We start from the raw sequence: 21,602 nt of genomic DNA, 5'->3' as shown, positions 1-21,602 counted from the left end.
GAGCCCGACCAGGGTCCGGGCCGGGTAGGAGCCTGCAACCAAGGTATGTGCCCTTGACCAGAATTGAACCTGGCACCCTTTGGTCCACAGGCCGACGCTCTATCCACTGAGCCAAACAGGCTAGGGCTCAAAATAGTAAAAAAAAATTACTATTTTCTCTGGGTAATGTCCTTGTTCACAACAGCATCTACCTCATTAACTTATTTTCATCTTTTTAAGATTCAGCTCACATCTCTCTTCAGTGAAGCCTTCACTGACTAACATACCGTACTTTCTGGCGTATAATACGACTGAGTGTATAAGATTTTCCTGGGTTAAAAAGTTGTTTTATACGCCGGAAAATACGGTATATTGGACTATGTTGATGGGATTAGATATAACGGATTAGATATATTGGACTACCGTATTTTCCGGCGTATAAGATGACTTTTTAACCCAGAAAAATCTTATACGCCCAGTCATCTTATACGCCGGAAAATACGGTACATAGGCAGATATATTTGCTCTTCTTTTAAAATCATAACTGTACTAGGCACACTGCATTAAAATTCTTTATTTTCCTATATGATTCTACTAAACTGTAATTTCTTTCTATTTTTCCATGAACTTCTAGTATCAAGCACACTGACACATAGTAATTTTGTTCATTTGACAGCTTTTATTAAGCACTGTTTAAGATACTAAAGAAACAACAGTGAGCAGAATAGAGAAAGTCCCTATCTCATGGAACTTACATTCCTGATGGGGGAACACAAGACTGTGAGCAAATAAATCATATATCCTATCTAATAAAAGAATAATATGCAAATTAATCATCACTCCACTATACCAACAAGCCACGCTCACCAGCCAATCAGGAGTGAGTATGCAAATTAACCCAACCAAGATGGCTTCAGCCACGGAGCGAGCAGGAGGCTTGTGTTTCCCCAGCAATGGAGGAAGCCAAGCTTTCCACACACCCTGGCAGGCCCAGGCCTCCCCTCAAGGCTACAAAGTTTCAATTATAGAAGATAAATAAATCCCAGATACCAGGGCCTCCGCTTGGGTTGCCGGGGGGCATGGCCGGCCTGCAAACCACCATAGGCCCCTTGCCCAGGCCACCTCACACCCCAAGGGAACCCCCACCCTGATCCAGGACACCCTTCAGGGCAAACCAGCTGGCCACAGCCCGTGCAGCAGGCCTCTATCCTATCTAATAAAAGAGTAATGTGCAAATTGACTGTCACACAAGATGGCTGCCCCCATGTGGTCAAAGATGGCTGTCCCCATGTGGACACAAGATGGTCGCCACAAGTGGCCAGCAGGGGAGGGCAGTTGGGAGGGACCAGGCCTGCAAGGGAGGGCAGTTGGGGGTGAACAGGCCAGCAAAGGAGGGAAGTTGGGGGGGACCCAGGCCTGCCGGGGAGAGCAGTTGGGGGGGACCAGGCCTGTAGGGGAGAGCAGTTGGGGGGACCAGGCCTGCAGGGGAGGGCAGTTAGGGGTGACCAGGCCTGCAAGGGAGGGCAGTTAGGGGCAAACAGGCTGGCTGGGGAGCAGTTAGGCATCAATCAGGCTGGCAGGGGAGTGGTTAGGGGGTGATCAGGCTGGCAGGCAGAAGCATTTAGGGGCAATCAGGAAGGCAGGCAGGCGAGCAGTTGGGAGCCAGCAGTCCTGGATTGTGAGAGGGATGTCTGACTGCCCGTTTAGGCCTGATCCTACCGGGATTGGGCCTAAACAGGTAGTCAGACATCCCTCGAAGGTTCCCAGATTGGAGAGGGTGCAGGCTGGGCTGAGGGACACACACCCCCATGCATGAATTTCGTGCACCGGGCCTCTAGTGTGTATGTATGTATATATAGATATAGATATAGATATAGATATAGATATAGATATAGATATAGATATAGATATAGATATATAGATATGTGTGTGTATATATATATAATATATTATATATATATATATATATATATATATATATATATATATATATATAATTATGATCTCTGAACGCATAATAATCTGGCCACTCAGTGTATATCCTATATAATAAAAGGCTAATATGCAAATTCTCCCCTCGACCAGGAGTTTGACCAGCTGGCCAACCGCCTATGTTCCGTCCCCCTAGCCAGGCTGGCCAGATCCCACCCATGTACGAATTCATGCACCGGGCCTCTAATATATATATATATACACTGAGTGGCCAGATTATTATGTGTTCAGAGATGATAATAAAATGGCCACTCAGTGTATATATATAATGTATGATGGAGGTAAAGAAGGGTAAGGGATATAGGGAATGCTGGGAGTAGTGGGTCTTATTTTATACTAGGGGCCCCGTGCACAAATTCATGCACCTTGAACGGAAGTGTGGGCCATGAGGCTGCGGTGGGCACAGGGGTGGGTCTCAGCCCATCCTCCATGCCCCTGCCTCGCCCCTCCCACCACGGCTCCCAGTCTCCTCTCTGCTGGCAGCCCTTCTCCCTCCACCACTGCTCCCATACACTGATGGTGCTGGCCCCGCTCGCACCCACTGATGGCGCGGATTGATTGGGGCTAGTGCCAGCAGCGGGTGTGAGCGGGGCCAGTGCCATCAGTGGGTGCGAGTGGAGGCTGCTGCCCCAATTGCCTCTCAGGAGTAGGGGGAGGTGGAGAAGCCCTGAGGGGTGATCGGGGCTAGCAGCTGCCACTCACACCCACTGATGGCGCCGAGCAATCAGGGCTGGTGCCGGGTGCCAGCAGCGGGTGCGAATGGGGCCTGCACCGGCAGCAGGTGCAAACGCCAGGCAGGACCGCGGTACATGGGAACAAAGAATTTTCAGTAACCACCAGAGGCTTGCCCCAATGACAGTGACCAGTGCCCTGCCTTGGTCTGGTGCCCCCACTCACCTGCTCCACCATCCCGCCACAGTCTGCCCACCATGTTCCGCGTGTGCCCCCTGGTGGTCAGCGCACGTCATAGTGACCAGTTGTTTGGTTGTTTGGTTGTTCTGCCGTTCGGTCTATTTGCATATTATGCTTTTATATATATAGATAGGATGATCAGGGTAGGCCTCATTGAGAAGGTGGTATTTGAGCAAAAACCAGGGGAAGGGAGAAAGTTACATGAATATCTGTGATAAGAGCATCTCAGACAGGAGGAATGTTAAATACAAAAGCCTTGAGCCAGGACTGTGCTTGATTAGTTTCAGGAACATCAAGGAGAACAGTGTGGCTAGAGCAGGAAATGCATGGGAAGAGGATAAGAGATGAGGCCAGAGAGGTAGGTAGTGCAGGACTAGGTTGGTAAGGATATTTAAAGGACTTGGGTTTTTGCCCTGAGATGTGAGCCACTGCAGAGTTTTGAGTGTAGGAGTGATGGAATATGACAACGTTTTAAAATTGTTACTCTAGCTGCTCTGATAAATATACACTGTTGAGGGAAGGGCAAGGGCAGAAGCAAGGAGATGAATTAGTGCCATTATGATAATGGTTGTTTGGACTAGTGTGGTAACAGTAGAGGTCATAAGAATTGGTCAATTTCTATATGTGCCTTGAAGCTGGCAGACAAATTTTTTCCACAGATTAAATATGGGTAGGGTACGAGAAAAGTCAAGAATTATGCCAAGCAGGTGGGGAGGAACTGAATTGTCTGGCATTTGGGAAAGAGCTGAGGGGCAGCTTTCTCCCAAACAGAAGTGCTGCCAAGGACCATTGTTCCTTTGATGAGCCAGACTCCCACCCTGCCTCGAACTAGCAGACAGGTACCATATCTGAGTCCATCAACCTGCCTCACACTATTTGCTTTACCCTAGTGATTCCCTGAGACCCTGCCCCACCCAACTTGCAGGCCTACCCAAGCTGTTTCCAGTGGATTTTGCATAAAAATGGCCTGCTTTGGCTCATGCTTAAGATTTTCCTAAAATCTCTCAAACAAGCAGCATCTAGCCTCGGTGTTTCCTTTACCTCTTGTTAATTGGCCCCAGGCCTGGCACTAGTGGCAGCCAGCCTTGGATCACAGCTTGGACTTGCCTGGGTACCTCCAAGCCCAGCACAAGTAGTAGCCATTGGAAGATCACTTTGTAGTTCATGACCAGTGGCCCTAAGCAGGACACAGGTGGTGACTGTGGCCTGCCCCTCCTGGGAGGTCCCAGAGCCAGCACACCCAGTGGACAGCTTCAGACCACATCAAAGCACCCTATACACTCAAGGAGCGGACACAGTGGGCACCAGAGCCTTGCTGAAGTTAGTCCTGTTTTGTGGGATGGACCCCTGCACAGCTGATCCTCTGTAGTGTTTAGAGATTGGTGGCTGGTGGTTGCAGCCAGTGCTTGGAGCTGAATATCCTGGGAGTAAATGCCTCCCATTGGCATGCCAACAGTGATCAAGGCTCAACTACAAGGAGAGAGTGTACATAGCCCACATGTGGGATGCACTTCAAACACCTGGCTTGGGTGATCAGGGAGGCTGTGCCATTGAACCGTACAGGACACTTACTATATTAGGCCACTCTACTGAGCTCAGGAGACATATAAGCTTTACCTAATACAGTGGTCAGCAAACCGCGGCTCACGAGCCACATGCGGCTCTTTGGCCCCTTGAGTTTTCTAATGCCACTTCTTCAAAATAGACTCACCCAGGCCGAAAACTGACTTCTGCGCATGGGCCACGAAGTTTCAATCGCACTGTACGTGCGCGCCCACACGTGGTATTTTGTAGAAGAGCCACACTCAAGGGGCCAAAGAGCCGCATGTGGCTCGTGAGCTGCGGTTTGCCGACCACTGACCTAATACATAGAAACAACCACAGGGAGGCTACCAAAATGAAGAGACAAAGAAACATGCCCAAATGAAAGAACAGAACAAATATCCAGAAAAAGAAGTAAACAAAATGAAGACAAGCAATCTACTAGATGCCAAGTACAAAACACTGGTTATGAGGATGTTCAATGAACTCTGGGGAAGAGTAGATGAACTTAGTGAGAACTTCAAAAAGAGATAGGAAGCATAAAAGTAGAACTAGAAAACATAAAAAAGATCCAGTCAGAAACTAAGAATTCATTACAGGAAATCAACAGTGGAGTAGATGAGGCAGAGGATCAAATCAGAGATTGGCAAGTTAAGGAAGCAGAGGACAGCCAATCAGAACAGCAAAAAGAATCCCCCCAAAATTAGCATAGTGTAGGGAGCCTTTGGGACAACTTCAAGTGTACCAACATTCACATCATGGGGGTGCCAGAAGAAGAGAGAGAGCAAGAAATTGAAAACCTATTTGAAAAAATAATGACAGAAAACTTCCCTAACTTGGTGAAAGATATAGATATACAAGTCCCAGAAATGCAGGGGAGTCCCAAACAAGATGAACCAAAGAGGCCCACAGCAAGATACATCATAATTAAAATGAAAAAGGTTAAAGACAAAGAGAGAATCTTAAAAGCAGGAAGAGAAAAGCAGTTAGTTACCTACAAGGGGGCTCCCATAAAATTGTCAGCTGATTTCTCCACAGACACTTTGCAAGCAGAAAGGATTGCCAAGAAATATTCAAAGTGATGAAAATCAAGGACCTACAACCACGATTACGCTACCCAGTAAAGCTATCATTTAGAAGCAAAGGACAGATAAAGTGCTTCCCAGACAATAACAAATTAAAGGAGTTCATTACCACCAGACCAGCATTATATGAAATGTTAAAAGGTCTTCTTTAAGAAGAAGAAAAAGAGCAAAACTATGAACAACAGGGGGCAGGAGTGGGGAGCAGGGGGTCAATGGGGGGGGGGGGGAGACATCTGTAATACTTTTAACAATAAAGATATATTTAAAAACTATGAACAACAAAATGGCAAATATATATATATATATATATATATATATACATACATACATACATATATTAGTATATATATCAACAATTGAATCTAAAAAACAAAATGAACACACAGAATAGAAACTGACTCATAGATAGAACATTTTGATGGTTGCCAGATGGGAGAGGGATTGTGGTGAGGGGGGGTGGTGGTGAAAAAAGTGAAGTACAAATTGGTTATTACAGAATACTCATGGAGATCTAAAGTATAGCATAGGGAATATAGTCAATAATCCTATCTAATAAAAGGGTAATATGCAAATTAATCATCACTTCGTCACAAAGATGGAGGTGCCCATAGCCACAAGATGGCGGTGCCCAGTTCTCTCAGCCCTGCTGGAGTCCCCCAGTCCCGGGGTGGGGGAGGCGGGCAGCCGCTGAGAGTGGGCAGCGTGAGCGGCCTGGCAGAATGCTTGCTTTGTCGCCGCAGCGACGAGGCAAGCGTTCTGCGCCTGGCCGTGGATGGGCCTCTGGGCTGTAGAGAGCCTCTGGGCAGCAGGAGTGGAGTGGCCAGGCCCCACAGAGAGATACTGGCGCACGGATTCTTGCGCAGGGCTACTAGTATTCTAATAACTATGTATGGTGTGAGATTTATTGAGATGATTACTTAATAAGTTATGTAATGTCTAACCACTGGGTTGTACATGTGAAACTAATGTAATAATTTATGTCAACTATAATTGAAAAAGAAAAAAAAAGAATTATGCCAAGGTTTGTGGACTAAGCAATTTAGAAGGGTAGAGTTGCCATTTAAATAAGATGGGGAAGACCACAGCAGGAGCAATATTGAGGAAAACTGATCAGGAGTTAGTTTTCAACATGTAAATTTTGAGTGCCTATTAGATATTCAAGTGAAGATGTCATGTAAATGGAACTATCAACTAGGCAGTTGGCTGCACAAGTCTGGAGTTCAAGGAAACAGACTGGGTTGGAGATATGGATTTGGGAGATCCACTTATAGATCTATGCTGTCCAATATGGTAGTCACTAGTTACATGTGACTTCTAAAATTTAAGTAAAGTTAAATTTAATTTAAAATTCAGCCTTCAATCATGCTAGCCACATTTCAGTGCTCAATCACCACATGTTGTTAGTGCCTAGTGTATTGAACAGAGCAGATATAGAACCTTTCCATCACTAAAGAAAATCCTATTGGATAGCACTGGTATAGATGGCATTGAAAGCCATGAGACTGGATAAGATCAATAAGGAGTGAGACTAGATAGAGGGTAAAAAGGAGGCTTAAGGATTGAGCCCTGCAGCACTACAAATTAAGAGATCAGGGAGATGAGGAAGAATCAGAAAAAGACTGAGAAGAAGTGGTGAGTGAGGAGGTAGGTAATTCATAAGAATGTGGTGTCCTAGAAGCTGAGTGAAGAAAGTACCGTATTTTCCGGCGTATAAGACGACTTTTTAACCCAGGAAAATCTTCTATATGCCCAGTCGTCTTATACGCCAGAAAATACGGTATTTCAAGTAGTAGTGAATATATATATATATATATATATGAGTGATTATCTGTGTAAAATGCGGCTAATAGGGCAAGTAAAATGAGGACTGATAATTTGCCATTATGATAATTAAAGTAAAGGTCATTGGTTGTACTGTATGAACAATTCTTTGAAGTAGTAGAAACAAAGACTTTATTGGAATGGGTTCATAAGAGAAAGGGAAGATATGAATTGGAGCTGCCAATGAAGTCAACACTTTCTGAGAAGTTTTGCTATATGTACAGAAGCAGATAAATGGGACAGTAGCTAGAGAGGTAAGTGAGATCAAGAAAGGGATTTTTTTTTAAAAGATAAGACTATGTATAGTAGAGATAGAAAATTTGATTATGTAGGAGAGAGAGGGGTGAGTTGTTAGAGAGATGTTTGTAGAATATGCAAAGGATGGGGAGCTAGTGCAAAAGTAGAGAGGTTGTCCTTAAATAGGAGCAGGGGCAGTATATGATAGAAGGGAAGCTAGATTAATGTGTACACAGATACAGACAGGTAGCTGAGTAGATGTGGCAATGAGAGCTTGAAGAAGTTCTGTTCTGATTGCTTTTATTTTCTTTCTGAAGTAGGATGCAGAGTTATCCTCTGGTATGAGAATGGGAGAAGAGATATAGAAGAAATGGAGAATGAATGGACTAGGGAACCATAATAGAATTGCCAGACAGCACTAAGGGCCCACTTAAAGTTAATAGTCACACGCTTACACTGAGACGTCAGTATGGTTGTATGTTTTCATTTAACCACATTCAACTACTGATCCACAATAAATATTTTTAATTTAATTCAATTACCTTGGAAGTTCAAAGGGAAAAGCCAAAGGAAAACTTCACCAAGAAAGTAACATTTGAACAGGCTCCTGAAAAATATGATGCAGCCAGGCCGGCGTGGCTCAGTGGTTGAGCATCAACCTATGAACCAGGAAGTCACAGTTTGATTCCCAGTCAGGGCACATGACCGGGTTTCGGGCTCAATTCCCAGTAGGAGGTGTGCAGGAGGCAGCTGATCAATAATTCTCTCTCAGCATTGATGTTTCTGTCTCTCCCTCTCCCTTCCTCTCTGAAATCAATAAAAATATATTTTTTAAAAAGAATATGATGCAGTTTAGTATTTTGAGAGGAGGGGTAAGGATGTTCCAGGTGGAGGCAGCAACATATTCGAAAGCCCATGGGCATGGAAGAGCAGAGTATGTTTCTTCAAAATTTGGAAAGCAGTGTTGTAGTCTGCATTCTACTAAAAATACAATGTAGTGACTGTGCAAGGTTAGGCAGGAAGAATGTGCCTCATGGGGTTGTTATAAATATAAAATGAGCTCATTAAATGTTATTTCTGTACTTTCAGATGCTCTTTCATACTCAGAAGTTCTTAATGCTCAGCACTACAAAGTCCTCATTGGTAACCGGGAGTGGATGACTAGAAATGGTCTTGTCATTAATAATGATGTAGATGATTCCATGACTGAACACGAGAGAAGGGGTCGTACTGCTGTATTGGTGGCAATTGATGGTAAGGTTTTCAATGAATACACTATGACTGTGTTGTGATCTCAGCTATTGTTTTATGTGTATTTTTGAGGGACTTCTGAATTATAAGGATTATTTGAAAGCAGCCTGAATGCAATGAAAATGTTAGCAATACATATTTATTATAGATATTTAAAATTCTCTTGCATTTGCCTGACTTTATTCTCTTCCCTAGCCTATGTGTGTTTTTTTTAAAAAAAACTAATCAAAGTTTTTTTAAAACCTAAAAATGAAATAACATAAAACTAATAACAAAGTAAAATAATATTTATAATCTCATCATTCTAACAATGTCAGTTTTAACTGTATATATTCCATTTCTGGTTTATATATGTATATACATACATATACATTCACAAAGAGAATTACACTATTAGTACATATGGTTGCATTTTATTGTATGTAAATTTTACCTCAATAAAATTGAATACAAAATTAAAATTTCTTATATACATACTATTTTATTTTGCTTTATTTTATTGAATACCAAATATTTTCCAATTTGATTTTAATGCTGCATAATTTATCGAACTTATACATTATATTTAATTTAATCATTCCCCTGTTGTAAATTTAAACTATTCCTGATATTTCATTATTGTAAATAAAATTACAATTAACATATTGAGGTTTTAGGTTCTTTCTTTTGTTAAATTATTTCTTAGGATAAATTTCTAGCTGTGAGATTAATTAGTCATTTATAATCCTTGCTAAGTATGAAGGCAGTATCTTACTATAAGGCCTTTTGAAGTCTAGGAAGAAGCAGAAAATATCATATGCTTTTCTTTTTAAAAATGAAATAACTACTTGCAGTGACTCCTCCCCTCCCCCAGTGAAATTCCAGTTTTATCTCTATCTACTCCTTTATCGTAAAAATAAAAAAAAGTATTAGTTTTCAGTTCATTTGCCTGTAAATTAGCTGAATTGTTTGGGCTATTGGCTAATACTTCTCTAAGGAAAGAAAGGGGGTCTTTAGTATCCAGTAAGGTTCCTCTTTTCATTTTCCTGTTACTATCTTTATTAATAACCCCTATCTTACTCTATGAAATTTTCATAAACAAACATGGAGGTTTGTTACAGAGTTTGTGGTATAAACTCTGTGTTGGCTTGGCGATATTTTTAGTTAAGCCAAGCCCTGAACAATTTTCCTTCACAAAATTCTTTTGTTTTTGAAATTTTAAGTCAGAATATTATTCTGCTTTCTTGGTATTCCAAACTCTCTTCTTTTTTTGGTATTCCTATACTAGATGTGCTGTGCGGCTTGATAGCTATTGCTGATACAGTGAAGCCTGAAGCAGAACTGGCTGTCCATATTCTAAAATCCATGGGCTTGGAAGTAATTCTGATGACTGGAGACAATAGTAAAACAGCTAGATCTATTGCTTCTCAGGTAATTGGTTTACTTAGTTGTTGGGGTGGGGTATGTAGTAACTTCTAATTCTTTTGTTGTTGTTAATCCTTACCCAAGTTTATTTTTTCCATTGATTTTTAGAGAGAGTGGAAGGGAGTGGGAGAGGCAGAGAGAGAAAAACATTGATTGGTTGCCTCCCGCACAAGCCTTAACCGGCGCTGGGGATCGAACCGGCAACTGAGGTACCTGCCCTTGACCGGAATCAAACCCAGGACCCTTCAGTCAGCTGATGTTCTAACCACTGAACAGAACCAGCTGGGGCACTTCTAATTCTTTATATACATTTCCTTTTTTGCCTTCAAATTCTAAAAAATTCATATTATCTATTATTTTCATTACCCCTGAGTAGATATATCTGGTTCCTTAAAAAATTGGCATGCTATTCAGACAGGAATTTGGGCTTTCTGTGCTACTGTAATAAGTAGAAAGCTATTTACTTAGTTCATGAGATGCTTAAGTGACATTGTGCACCAGTTTCTGTTGATGCTTTCTTTGAAATGTTGCTCAGATTTTTCACCAGTGCTGCCAGCCTAGGCCAGGCTCTAATCTTCTTATGCCAAAAATACAGCACTAGCTTCATGTACTTTCCTCTTCAGTTCATCCTGAACACCACTGATGAAACCATCTTCCTAGTACACCATTTGACATATCATTTTTCTGCTACTGACACCTATATTTGCCTTACCGTCAAAACTTTTCTCATATTAGTCTTTTCTTCTTAGGAATGCCTTGTCTTCTCTTCTATTAAATAACACAAGTAATATATGAATCCATTCTTTTTAAAAATATATATTTTATTGATTTTTACAGAGAGGAAGGGAGAGGGATAGAGAGTTAGAAACATCGATGAAAGAGAAACATCGATCAGCCGCCTCCTGCACACCCCCTACTGGGGATGTGCCCGCAACCAAGGTACATGCCCTTGACCGGAATTGAACCTGGGACCCTTGAGTCCGCAGGCCGACGCTCTATCCACTGAGCCAAACCGGTTAGGGCATGAATGCATTCTTGTATAAAAATACAGAAGGTTATAAAGTGAAAAGTTCCTCACCCTTTTCCCAAGCTTCCTGTCAAGTCCTATCACCCACACTTTTTCATATGTATACATGTTCATATACAAATGTATCATTTTAGTATTTTCAACATAAATGGAATAATCTTTTTTAATTTTTTTATTTGAACTAATATGTCTTTTTTTCCTCTCTGAAATAAGAATATATATTTTTAAAAGATTATTCCATTTTCAACATAAATGGAATAATCTTTTAAAAATATATATTCTTATTCATTTCAGAGAGGAAGGGAGAGGGGGAGAGAGAGATAGAAACATCAATGATGAGAATCATTCATCAGCTCCCTCCTGCACAGAACCCGGGCATGTGCCCTGATAGGGAATCGAACTGTGACCTCCTGGTTCATAGATAGATGTTCAATCACTGAGCCATGCTGACCGGGCAATTGGATCATTTTTATATAGATTGTTTAGCAGTTTGCTTTTTTACATAACAGTGTTTTACCTTGGAGCTTTGTCCATGTCTAAGCATATAAAGTTATTTATTCTTTCTACATTGCTGCAAGAAATTCCATGGTATGGCTGTATCATGATTTATTTAACCATTCCTCTAATGATGGGCACTTAGGTGGTTTTGAAAATTTTGTTGTTACAAACAGGGTAGTAATGTGCATCGTTGGACATACCTCTTTTTGTCACGTATAAATTTGTACAAAATATAGCTTGACGTGGAATTGCTGAACTAAATGATGTGCACACTTTGATGGATGCTGCCTAATACCCTCCAAAAAGACAGTGCCGATTTACACATTCACCAACAGTGTATAAGGAAGCTCATCTCTTCCTATCCTTACTATCACTGGGTATTATCAGTCTTTTAAAATTTGGGCATGTGGAGGGCAGAAAATGAAGGCTCATTGCTGAGTTATATTTCAGGTACTCGGTAATATTTTTTTGAATTGAGTCTATTTTTCCTGACATAGGTTGGCATTACTAAGGTGTTTGCTGAAGTTCTACCTTCCCACAAGGTTGCTAAGGTGAAGCAACTTCAAGAGGAGGGGAAACGGGTAGCAATGGTAGGAGACGGAATCAATGACTCCCCAGCTCTGGCAATGGCCAATGTTGGGATTGCCATTGGCACAGGCACGGATGTAGCCATTGAAGCGGCCGATGTGGTTTTGATAAGGGTAAGTCCTGTAGCCTGCACTTTGAGGAGTGTAAATCTGCTCTACATGGTCAGGGATAGTGTCATAAAGTGCATTGAGCAGGATGATTCTGTTCTTCTAATTCCCATGCTCCCAGCTATTGAGACTGGGAGAATTTGAGATGAGTGTATGAGAAGTCTTACTAATTACTTCTAGACTTTCTTAATCCAGCAAAGCAAATGAAAATGACATGTTTCTAAAGTGAAGAACAAGATTTGGGAACATATTTAAAATTATCTTCAATAAATAGTGAGGTTATTTTAATAGTATTTAATCCCTCTACCAGCATACAACCCTAATGTGTTTTCAGAACTCAGAAAAGTTCTTGAAAAACATCTTCCAAGGCTAACTCAAGTTTTTAGCAATATCTGAGATTTGTAGTTAATTTACATATTACCCTAAGGTACATGTCATCTTCAATATACACAGTATCAAATGTAAAAATTACTAGTTAAGTTAGAGTCTCTTGCTAATATCACAAATATTTCTGTTCTCAGAATGATCTCCTGGATGTGGTGGCAAGTATTGATTTATCAAGGAAGACAGTCAAGAGGATTCGGATTAATTTTGTCTTCGCTCTAATTTATAATCTGGTTGGAATTCCTATAGCTGCTGGTATGTGACTGTTAACTAGTATTGCTTTTTCCTCTGAGGTCATTAGAGATATATCATTTTGGAAGTTTTAGTCTTTTTATTAGTTTTGAGCTTATTTTTTGTGTATAGCCTGCTGGTATGCTGAGAGGTAATATTAAAATCAACATTTTTATTTTTAGCAATGTTCATTATGGTCTAGAATGTATAAGCATTCTGACAGGTTTATTTTATTTTACTTTATCTTTTTCTCCAAGTTTACATTTTGAAAAATTCCAAACGTACATAGACAGGGGAAAAAATGATACACTTACTTAAATTCATTAGTTAATCATATTTTGTTACATTGCTTCATCTCTTTCTACATATACTCTCATACATATACATATATATACTAGAGGTCCAGTGCATGAAATTTGTGCATGGGGGGGGGTCCCCTCAGCCCACCCTGCACCCTCTCCAATCCGAGATCCCTCTCACAATCCTGGACTGCTGGCTCCTAATCGCTCACCTGCCTGCCTGCCTGATCACCCCTAACTGGCCCCTGCTGCCAACCAGGTCGCCTCCAACTGCCCCCTCCTTGCTGGCCTGGTCGCTCCTAACTGCGCGCCCCCCCTGCCGTCCTGGTCACCCCTTATTGCCCCCCCCACCAGCCTGGTCACCCCCAACCGTCCCCCCTGCTGGCCTGGTCGCCCCCAACTGCCCCCCCTGCCAACCTAGTTGCCCCTCACATCCCCCCTGCTGGCCTGGTCACCCCACGCAGCCTGCTTGTTCAATCGTTTGGTTGTCCCTCACTAACCCCTCTGCCTGCTCGGTTGCCCCATGCAGCCTGCTTGTTCAGTCGTTTGGTCGTCCCTCACTAACCCCCTGCCAGCCTGGGTGTAGGCAGCCATCTTGTGAGGGTGTGACATATTTGCATATTACCTCTTTATTATATAGGATTTTTTTGCTTAAGGGAACAAATTTACCATTAATCTCACTACCTAAATACAACTACTGTTAGCATTTAGTCTATTTACTTCAGGTTTTTTTTTTTACTCTGCATTAGTTTTTGTCTGGTCACATAGTTGTAATTATAGCATACAGAGAATTTTCTGCTCTTCATGTAATGTTACAATAGCCAATAGGTTTTTTTGTGTTTTTTTTATATTTGTGGACCAGATGAGAGATATTGGATGAAGGAATATGACCAAGAAAAAGCAATTTAGAATCCTATATAATAAAAGGGTAATGTGCAAATAGACCGAACCGCAGAACAACTGAACAACCAATCAAAGTGTAATCCTATATAATAAGAGAGGAATATGCTAATTATCTGTTATGCCCTGAGGTGTAACGACCGACCACGTAACGACCAGATCACGGATCTGCAGGAGGGTGGGGCAGCAAACTACAAGTGGGCGGCAGAGAGCTACAGGACGGGGCAGGGCAGCAAGCAAGTGGGAGATGGAGAGCTTCAGAAGGGGGCAGGGCAGCAAGATATGAGGTGGGCGGGGGAGCTACAGAAGGCAGGGCAGTGGGCGAAGAGCTACAGGAGGGCGGCAGTGGCCTACTGGCGCACGGATTCGTGCACAGGGCTACTAGTATGTTAATGATATGCTAAGGCTGCTCAACTGCTTGCTATGATGTGCACTGACCACCAGGGGGCAGACAGTCAGCTGGTTGACCAGTTGCTATGACGTGCACTGACCACCAGGGGACAGATGCTCCGACAGGTAGGTTAGTTTGCTGCTGGGGTCTGGTCCATCAGGACTGAGCGAGATGGGCCGGACATGCCCTGGAGCCCTCCCGTGGTCCCTCCCCGGCCCAATCGTGCACCATTGGGGTCCCTCAGCCTGACCTGCACCCTCTTGCAATCCGGGACCCCTCGGGGGATGTTGGAGAGCCAGTTTCAGCCCGATCCCGCAGGCCACTCCCCTTGGGAGGGTGGCAGATGCAGGGCTCAAGGCTGGCGACCACTGCTATGGCAGCGTGAGCCTCTCCTGATTGGGACTGATTGGGCGTGAGCCCGCGGCAGGCACAGTGGGGCCGGAATGAGCGGGTGCAGCAGGAAGGAGCTGCAGGTGGCGTTGGACTGCGCAGGTTTTGGCCCGATCCCTGCAGGCCACCCAGAGGGACCCCACTCGTGCATGAATTCGTGTTCCAGGCCTCTAGTTATTTAATAAACACCTGATAATCTCCTGTACTTGGGGGCTTGGTAGAGGTTGGTAATAACATAAGATAAATAGTTGTCATTTTCTTCTTGTTTTCTCTGGTTTGAGAGCCGAAGATAAACAAAATGACATGAGAGCAATTACAAAGTTGTTGATAAACACAAATGCTGAAAGGACAAAGAGTAAAAGAACAATTAAAATCCAGAAAGATTAGCCCTGGCCGAATAGTTCAGTTGGTTAGTGTTGACCCAACACACCAAGGTTGTGGGTTTGATCCCTGGTCAGGGCACATACAAGAATCAATCAATGATGCCCTGGCGAGTTTTGCTCAGTGGGTAGAGCATCAGCCTGAAGACTGAAGGGTCCTGGGTTTGTTTCTGGTCAAGGGCACATACCCGGGTTGTAGGCTCGATCCCCAGTGGAGGGCGTGCAGGAGGCAGATGATCAATGATTCTCTCTTACCATTGATGTTTCTATCTTTCTCCCTCTCCCTGCCTCTCTAAAATCAATAAAAATATATTTAAAAAAAGGAATCAACCAATAAATGCATAAATAAATGGAACAACAAATTGATGTTTCTCTTTCTCCCTTCCTCTCACTCAAATCAACAAATTTTTAAAAATCCAGATAGATTAATTCGTGGAGCAAGTTATTTTTTTTAAATATATGTAAGTTATATAAGATCTCTGTAGAAAAAGTAGAAAATACAGTTACGTACATAAAAATTTAAAAATACAGTAAGTCTATCTCATCCCTATCATATGAGCAAATATTAAAATGTCTGTCAAAACCAAGTGTGGACAAGTTTTTGATAGTACTGTAATTTGTTACAGCCACTTTGGAAAGCAACTGAGAAATATCCACCTAAAGTTGAAAATGTGCCCATGTTATATATAACCTAGCAGCTTCACCTCTAGGTGTGACTCTAGAGTAATTCTCAAACATGTGCACAGGGAGACATGCACAAGAATGTTCACAGTAATACTCTATTAGTGAAAAATTGACAACCACATAAATCTCCACCAACAGGAATATTAATTGATGAATAAATATCAAATGAGGAAATGATTTGTAAATATGTATTAGAAACACATTGGTGATCTGTTTAGTACTATCTGCTGTAACTAATCCACACCTGTTTCCTAGGAGTGTTTATGCCCATTGGTTTGGTTTTGCAGCCTTGGATGGGATCTGCTGCAATGGCTGCTTCATCTGTTTCAGTAGTACTTTCTTCTCTCTTCCTTAAACTGTAAGTATGATGGCTTGTTCACATTTGTGTTTTATATTACTTTTATCTTCCACAGTCAGTCTTGGTAGGTTTTATTCTTGCAATAAGCCCAAACTGTCTTAATAATAAATGTCACTTATGTAATTATCACCTTATATAGTCTATACATAGCAAGCACAAGCACCAAGTGGGGTAAAATCGAGTACATTGGCTCTGAGAGGTAGGATTTCTGATCATGTGACTACACACCATTCCTTTTGAGCTTTCCTAGCAGGGACCATCTTTGTACATTTCATACAGGTAAATCTCTTCATTTTTTAATGTAACAAGCATCTAGTTCACATTTGGTTATTTCAAACTAGTGTACTTTTGCATGTGTCCAGTTATAGGAAACCGACTTATGAGAATTACGAACTGCATGCCCGAAGCCACATGGGACAGAAAAGTCCTTCAGAAATCAGCGTTCATGTCGGAATAGATGACACCTCAAGAAATTCTCCTAAACTGGGTTTGCTGGACCGGATTGTTAATTACAGCAGAGCCTCCATAAACTCACTACTGTCTGATAAACGGTCCCTAAACAGCGTTGGTACCAGTGAACCTGACAAGCATTCACTCCTGGTAGGGGACTGCAGGGAAGATGATGACACTGCATTGTAACAGGCCACAAAGAGTGCTATGATCTCATGTTTTATACACTGACACAGTATACTTAATGCCACCTTAGCTTTTCAAAATATTATGAAAGGATTTTGTATAGGTTTTACGCTCTTATATTAGGGATTCTATTTGGATTGCATTTTTCTGATGACAAAAATATACTTTTCAGGGCATCAGCTCTGAACCCAGCTTTATTAAAAATAAACTTCCATTATTTTTTGTTTTCACTAGCAACCAATCAGGTAGGCCAGTGAGGTTTACAGCAAGCCCTACAATGGAAGATTGCCAAACTGCTGCTAAAGTGATAGATGATTCTTTTATTTGACAAAAGAAACCTCAAGAGAAGGATAATTAAAAATTTGAAGATTTGAGAGCATGATCTTGAGGAGATTCTTGAGCCTTCATCCCTGCCAGATTGGGAAACAGTGGCTTTCAAAGCACTGTGTAAAGCATCTAGTTTTAGAAGGAAAATAGTAGAAACTGTTTGAAAATAGATGTGCCTTCATTATTACAGGCTTTCTTTCCCCCTTATTTTCTGTACATCTTTGTCTTTGTATTTGCTTTCTTAGATGACCCAGTATGTTTTCTTTTGTATCTCCTTTTGAGTAAGCTAAGTATGGGTGGTTTTTCATTGATAAAATTAACACAATATTTCCAATATCTTGTTCCTTTCTTTATCTTGTAGTTCAAAAGACTTTATAGGTCCTTAGCATTCCCTGCTTCCCATCTCATCTTTCCATTGTTGTTAAAAGTATATCAGGTTCTTCCTTCAGTGACACTCTAGCTTGGTACAGGCTTTCAATTCACTCCTGCAGAGTTCAGCTCTAAGTTGTTTTTAGTGTAGTCTATCAGCCTCAATCCAGAAACTTAAGATTTTTAAGCTTCTTCCACAATTGATTTTTTTCAAAGATCAAAGACTTTTCAAAGATTTTTTTACTGCCAGCTGGTGTGGTTCAGTGGTTGAACATCGGCCTATGAACCAGGAGGTCATGGTTTGGTTCCCGGTCAGGGCACATGTCTGGGTTTTGGGCTCGCTCCCTAGTAGAGGACATGCAGGAGGCAGCCAATCAGTGATTCTCTCTCAGCACTGATGTTTCTATCCCCTGCCCTCCCTCTCCCTTCCTCTGTGAAATCAATAAAAACATTTTAAAGGTGGTTTTTTTTTTTTACCATATTTAACATATAAGGGTCATCCATCTTTAACATATAAGGGTCATATAAAATTACTTGGGTTCACTAAATTTGTCCTTTTATGGTATATATTTGTCCTTAGCTGGTATATATAACTTAATAGATTTTAATTGTCTTTTAGTGTTTTAGATAACCACTCAAAATGACTTTTAATGCTATTATACAAAACTTCTTTTACCAAAAATAAAATAAATCATAATACAGAAATGAGAATTTCTCTAGGTTGTGATACCTTTTAGGCCAATCTCTACTTTTCTTTAGTTTAAAACTTATGCACTTGCTAATTAGTGTGATTGGCAAATTCAGAGGTTTGTTCTCATTACCACATAAATTTAGAAATTCCTCTGTGAGTGCCTGGGAGTTTATACACTGGCCAGAGATCTGGTATTGTACTTGTATCACTATTAAAATTTCCTTGGTAATTGTAAGATGGATTTCATATGTAGAATATGTAAGTGAACTCATAAATAAATTTCCAATATTTTGTTCCCATTGCCATAAAGCTCCTAACACAGTGCTTAGTACATAGGGTTTGTACTCAGTTAATGTTAATTATTTTCTCTACTTGAGGTCAGTAATAAATATTAAAAATCATTGTTAAAGAGCAGAGTCTGAAATCAGATGGTAGTGGGGGATGGGTTTCTTCCCAGTCTACTTTCTTTCTTTCATCTTTTCATACATACACAAAAAAAGTTTACATTATTCCATGTTGTCTTTTCAGATTTAGAGAAGATCTCATTTTTATCTCAGCTATTTTAAAGAACTGAAACTTGATGAAGGTGCTATTAATCTAGAAAGGCAAACACATTTTTAATGAAATAAGAATGAGTTTGTATGTCTAGGCTCTTTCTTAGACCAATGCCTATGCCATCTTCCATGCTACCAGTTTGAATTTTAATGTTTCTTATTATTTATTCCAGTGGCCCATCATACTATAACTTGTTTCTTCCAGAAGAAACAGTTAATATGATAGGTGTATACTAGACTTTTGAAAAAAGAAACACCCCTCCCGTCACTCACTCTCTCTCACTTTTTTCCTTTCTCTCTCTGAAGCCAGTTACTTTTATTATTATATGTGCGTTTGAGTTGTGCTCTTGGCCCCACCTGCCAAGGGACCCAAAGTTATAGGATAGTGAGAAGAGCAGCCTATAGTCTGGGAAAAATCAAGGATATAATTTCAGCCCTTATTACCAGAACACAAAGCATGCTGTTTAGAAATAATCCTGCTTTAAATATCTGTAGCCATCTTTGAGTTCTCTACCACAAGTTGTCTTTTGCAATCCTGAACTCCCATTAGCTTCATAGAGCACCCTGATTCACAGGAGAGAGAGAGGTGATATGTAGAGAGAATCAAAAACATTGCTTTCAGTTAAAATTAGCATTAAGAAACTGGTTACTAGCGAGAACAAATATTAGAAATGTGTATGTATGTGTGTATATCTGTTCATGTACATATATAAATACACACATATGTACACACATATTACCCTATAGAAGGAAAATAGATTGATAGTAGTCCCTCTTATCTGTGGGAGGTATGTTCCAAGACCCCCAGAGGATGTCTGAAACTGCAGATACAGCTGAACCCTATATATGCTATGCTTTTCCCTACATACATCCTTTTCACTTAAACACTATATGGCTTCTCTTTGGCATACCCAAATTGCCACCATCACTACTCTTGCACTTTGTGGCCATTATTAAGTAAAATGAGGGTTACTTGAACACAAGCAATGTGATACCATGACAGTCAATCTGATAACTGTGATGGCTACTAAGTGACTAATCGGTGGGGAGTATTTATAATATGGACATGCTGGACAAAGTGATGATTCATGTTTTGGGTGGGACGTATTGAGACAGTGTGAGATTACATCACAATACTCAGAATGGTGCACAATTTAAAACTTATGAATTGTCTTTTTCTTGGAATTATTCCTTTAAGATTTTCGGACAATGGTTGACCATGTATAGCTGATAGAGGAAACTGAAACTACAGATAAGGAGGCACTACTGTATATTTGAATTTAATATTTGAAGTTCTTTATTTGTTATTCCTTTATCACTCTTCTGTATTCATTCAGCAACCATGCCCTCAGTCTGAAGTTAACAAGGATGTTTTGATATCCAGTGCTGGTTCGGACTCAACTCCGGGGGGCGCCTTTTATCTTAAATATCCAAAGATGCCTTTTGAATTTCAAAGCTTAAAACACAACTAAAGTATTTAGTGTCATAGTATAAAGTATGGTTGTTATTTGTGAAAATAGAAATCCTATTTTTCCTTGTTTAGTATCAACATTTTAGAGTGTAAAATTTGATGCCTTGTGAATAAATAATTTTATATTGTGCTTTAACTTTTTAAAAAGTATTCTTTTTTCAAATGTATTCTTTGTTCATAATGCTTAAATAGCACTGTAGACAGACATTTCCAAAAATTTAAGCATACATATATTTTATGTACACAGCTTAAAATCAAGAGTGTATGTTCTTAGAAAAATTTTCCATTACTTGTGGATCTTGCTTTAAAATAATTTTTCTTAATATTTATTTTACTCTTGTTATTTTTTGGGGGTGAGGCATCTGGTTATTGGTTACTTTAATGAGAATAAAAACATTCCTGGAATAACTCTATTTGGATTTTTTGTTTGTTTAGTTCTTACTTTTCTATATTTAAAAATACTATTTTATCAATAAAATGTATATAGATTCATGTCAAATTATTAACTATTTTAATACTAATTTTCTTTTTTAAATTTATCTTTAGTGTTGAAAGTAATACAGATGTATCCTTTTTTCCCCATTGACCCCTTTAAACCCACCTCTCCCCCCACCCCAGGCCTTAACCACCCAATTGTCTGTGCCCATAGGTTATGCATATATGCATATAAGATCTTTGGTTAATCTTCCTACCCACACACCCACTCCCACCTTCCCTCTAAGATCTATCAGTCTGTTCTATGTTTCTATGTCTCAAACTATTTTGTTCATCAATTTATTTTGTTCTTTAGATTCCACATATGAGTAAGATCATGTGATAATTGTCTTTCTCTGACTGTCTTATTTCGCTTAGTATAAGCGAAATAATGTGATAATTGTCTTTCTCTGACTGTCTTATTTCTCTTCTGTTTCCTCTGTGCTGTCTCAAAGGGTAAGAGATCCTTCTTTTTTACAGCTGCATAGTATTTCATGGTGTAAATGTACCACAGCTTTTTTATCCACTCATCTACTGAGAGCACTTGGGCTGTTTCCAGTTCTTAGCTATTGTAAATTGTGCTGCTATGAACATAGGGGTGCATATATTCTTTCTGATTG

General features: G+C 40.6%; 1 protein-coding gene across 1 annotated transcript in view; it reads left to right on the top strand.

Moving 5' to 3' along the window:
- The window catches only part of ATP7A (ATPase copper transporting alpha), a 204,527-nt gene extending 183,622 nt beyond the window's left edge, over positions 1–20,905 (top strand). Inside the window, exons 18-23 of the mRNA XM_079765248.1 lie at positions 8,658–8,822; positions 10,087–10,229; positions 12,246–12,449; positions 12,965–13,082; positions 16,358–16,460; positions 16,823–20,905. Coding sequence (XP_079621374.1) covers positions 8,658–8,822; positions 10,087–10,229; positions 12,246–12,449; positions 12,965–13,082; positions 16,358–16,460; positions 16,823–17,099 — 1,010 coding nt within the window. The 3' untranslated portion in view covers positions 17,100–20,905. The remainder of the gene's footprint in view (positions 1–8,657; positions 8,823–10,086; positions 10,230–12,245; positions 12,450–12,964; positions 13,083–16,357; positions 16,461–16,822) is intronic.
- The last annotated feature ends 697 nt before the right edge of the window (positions 20,906–21,602 follow it).

This window comes from Cnephaeus nilssonii, assembly GCF_951640355.1.
Source record: "Cnephaeus nilssonii genome assembly, chromosome: X".
NCBI lineage: Eukaryota > Metazoa > Chordata > Mammalia > Chiroptera > Vespertilionidae > Cnephaeus > Cnephaeus nilssonii.
The sequence above is the reverse complement of the archived record's forward strand: the minus strand, read 5'-3'. Positions and strand labels throughout refer to the sequence as shown.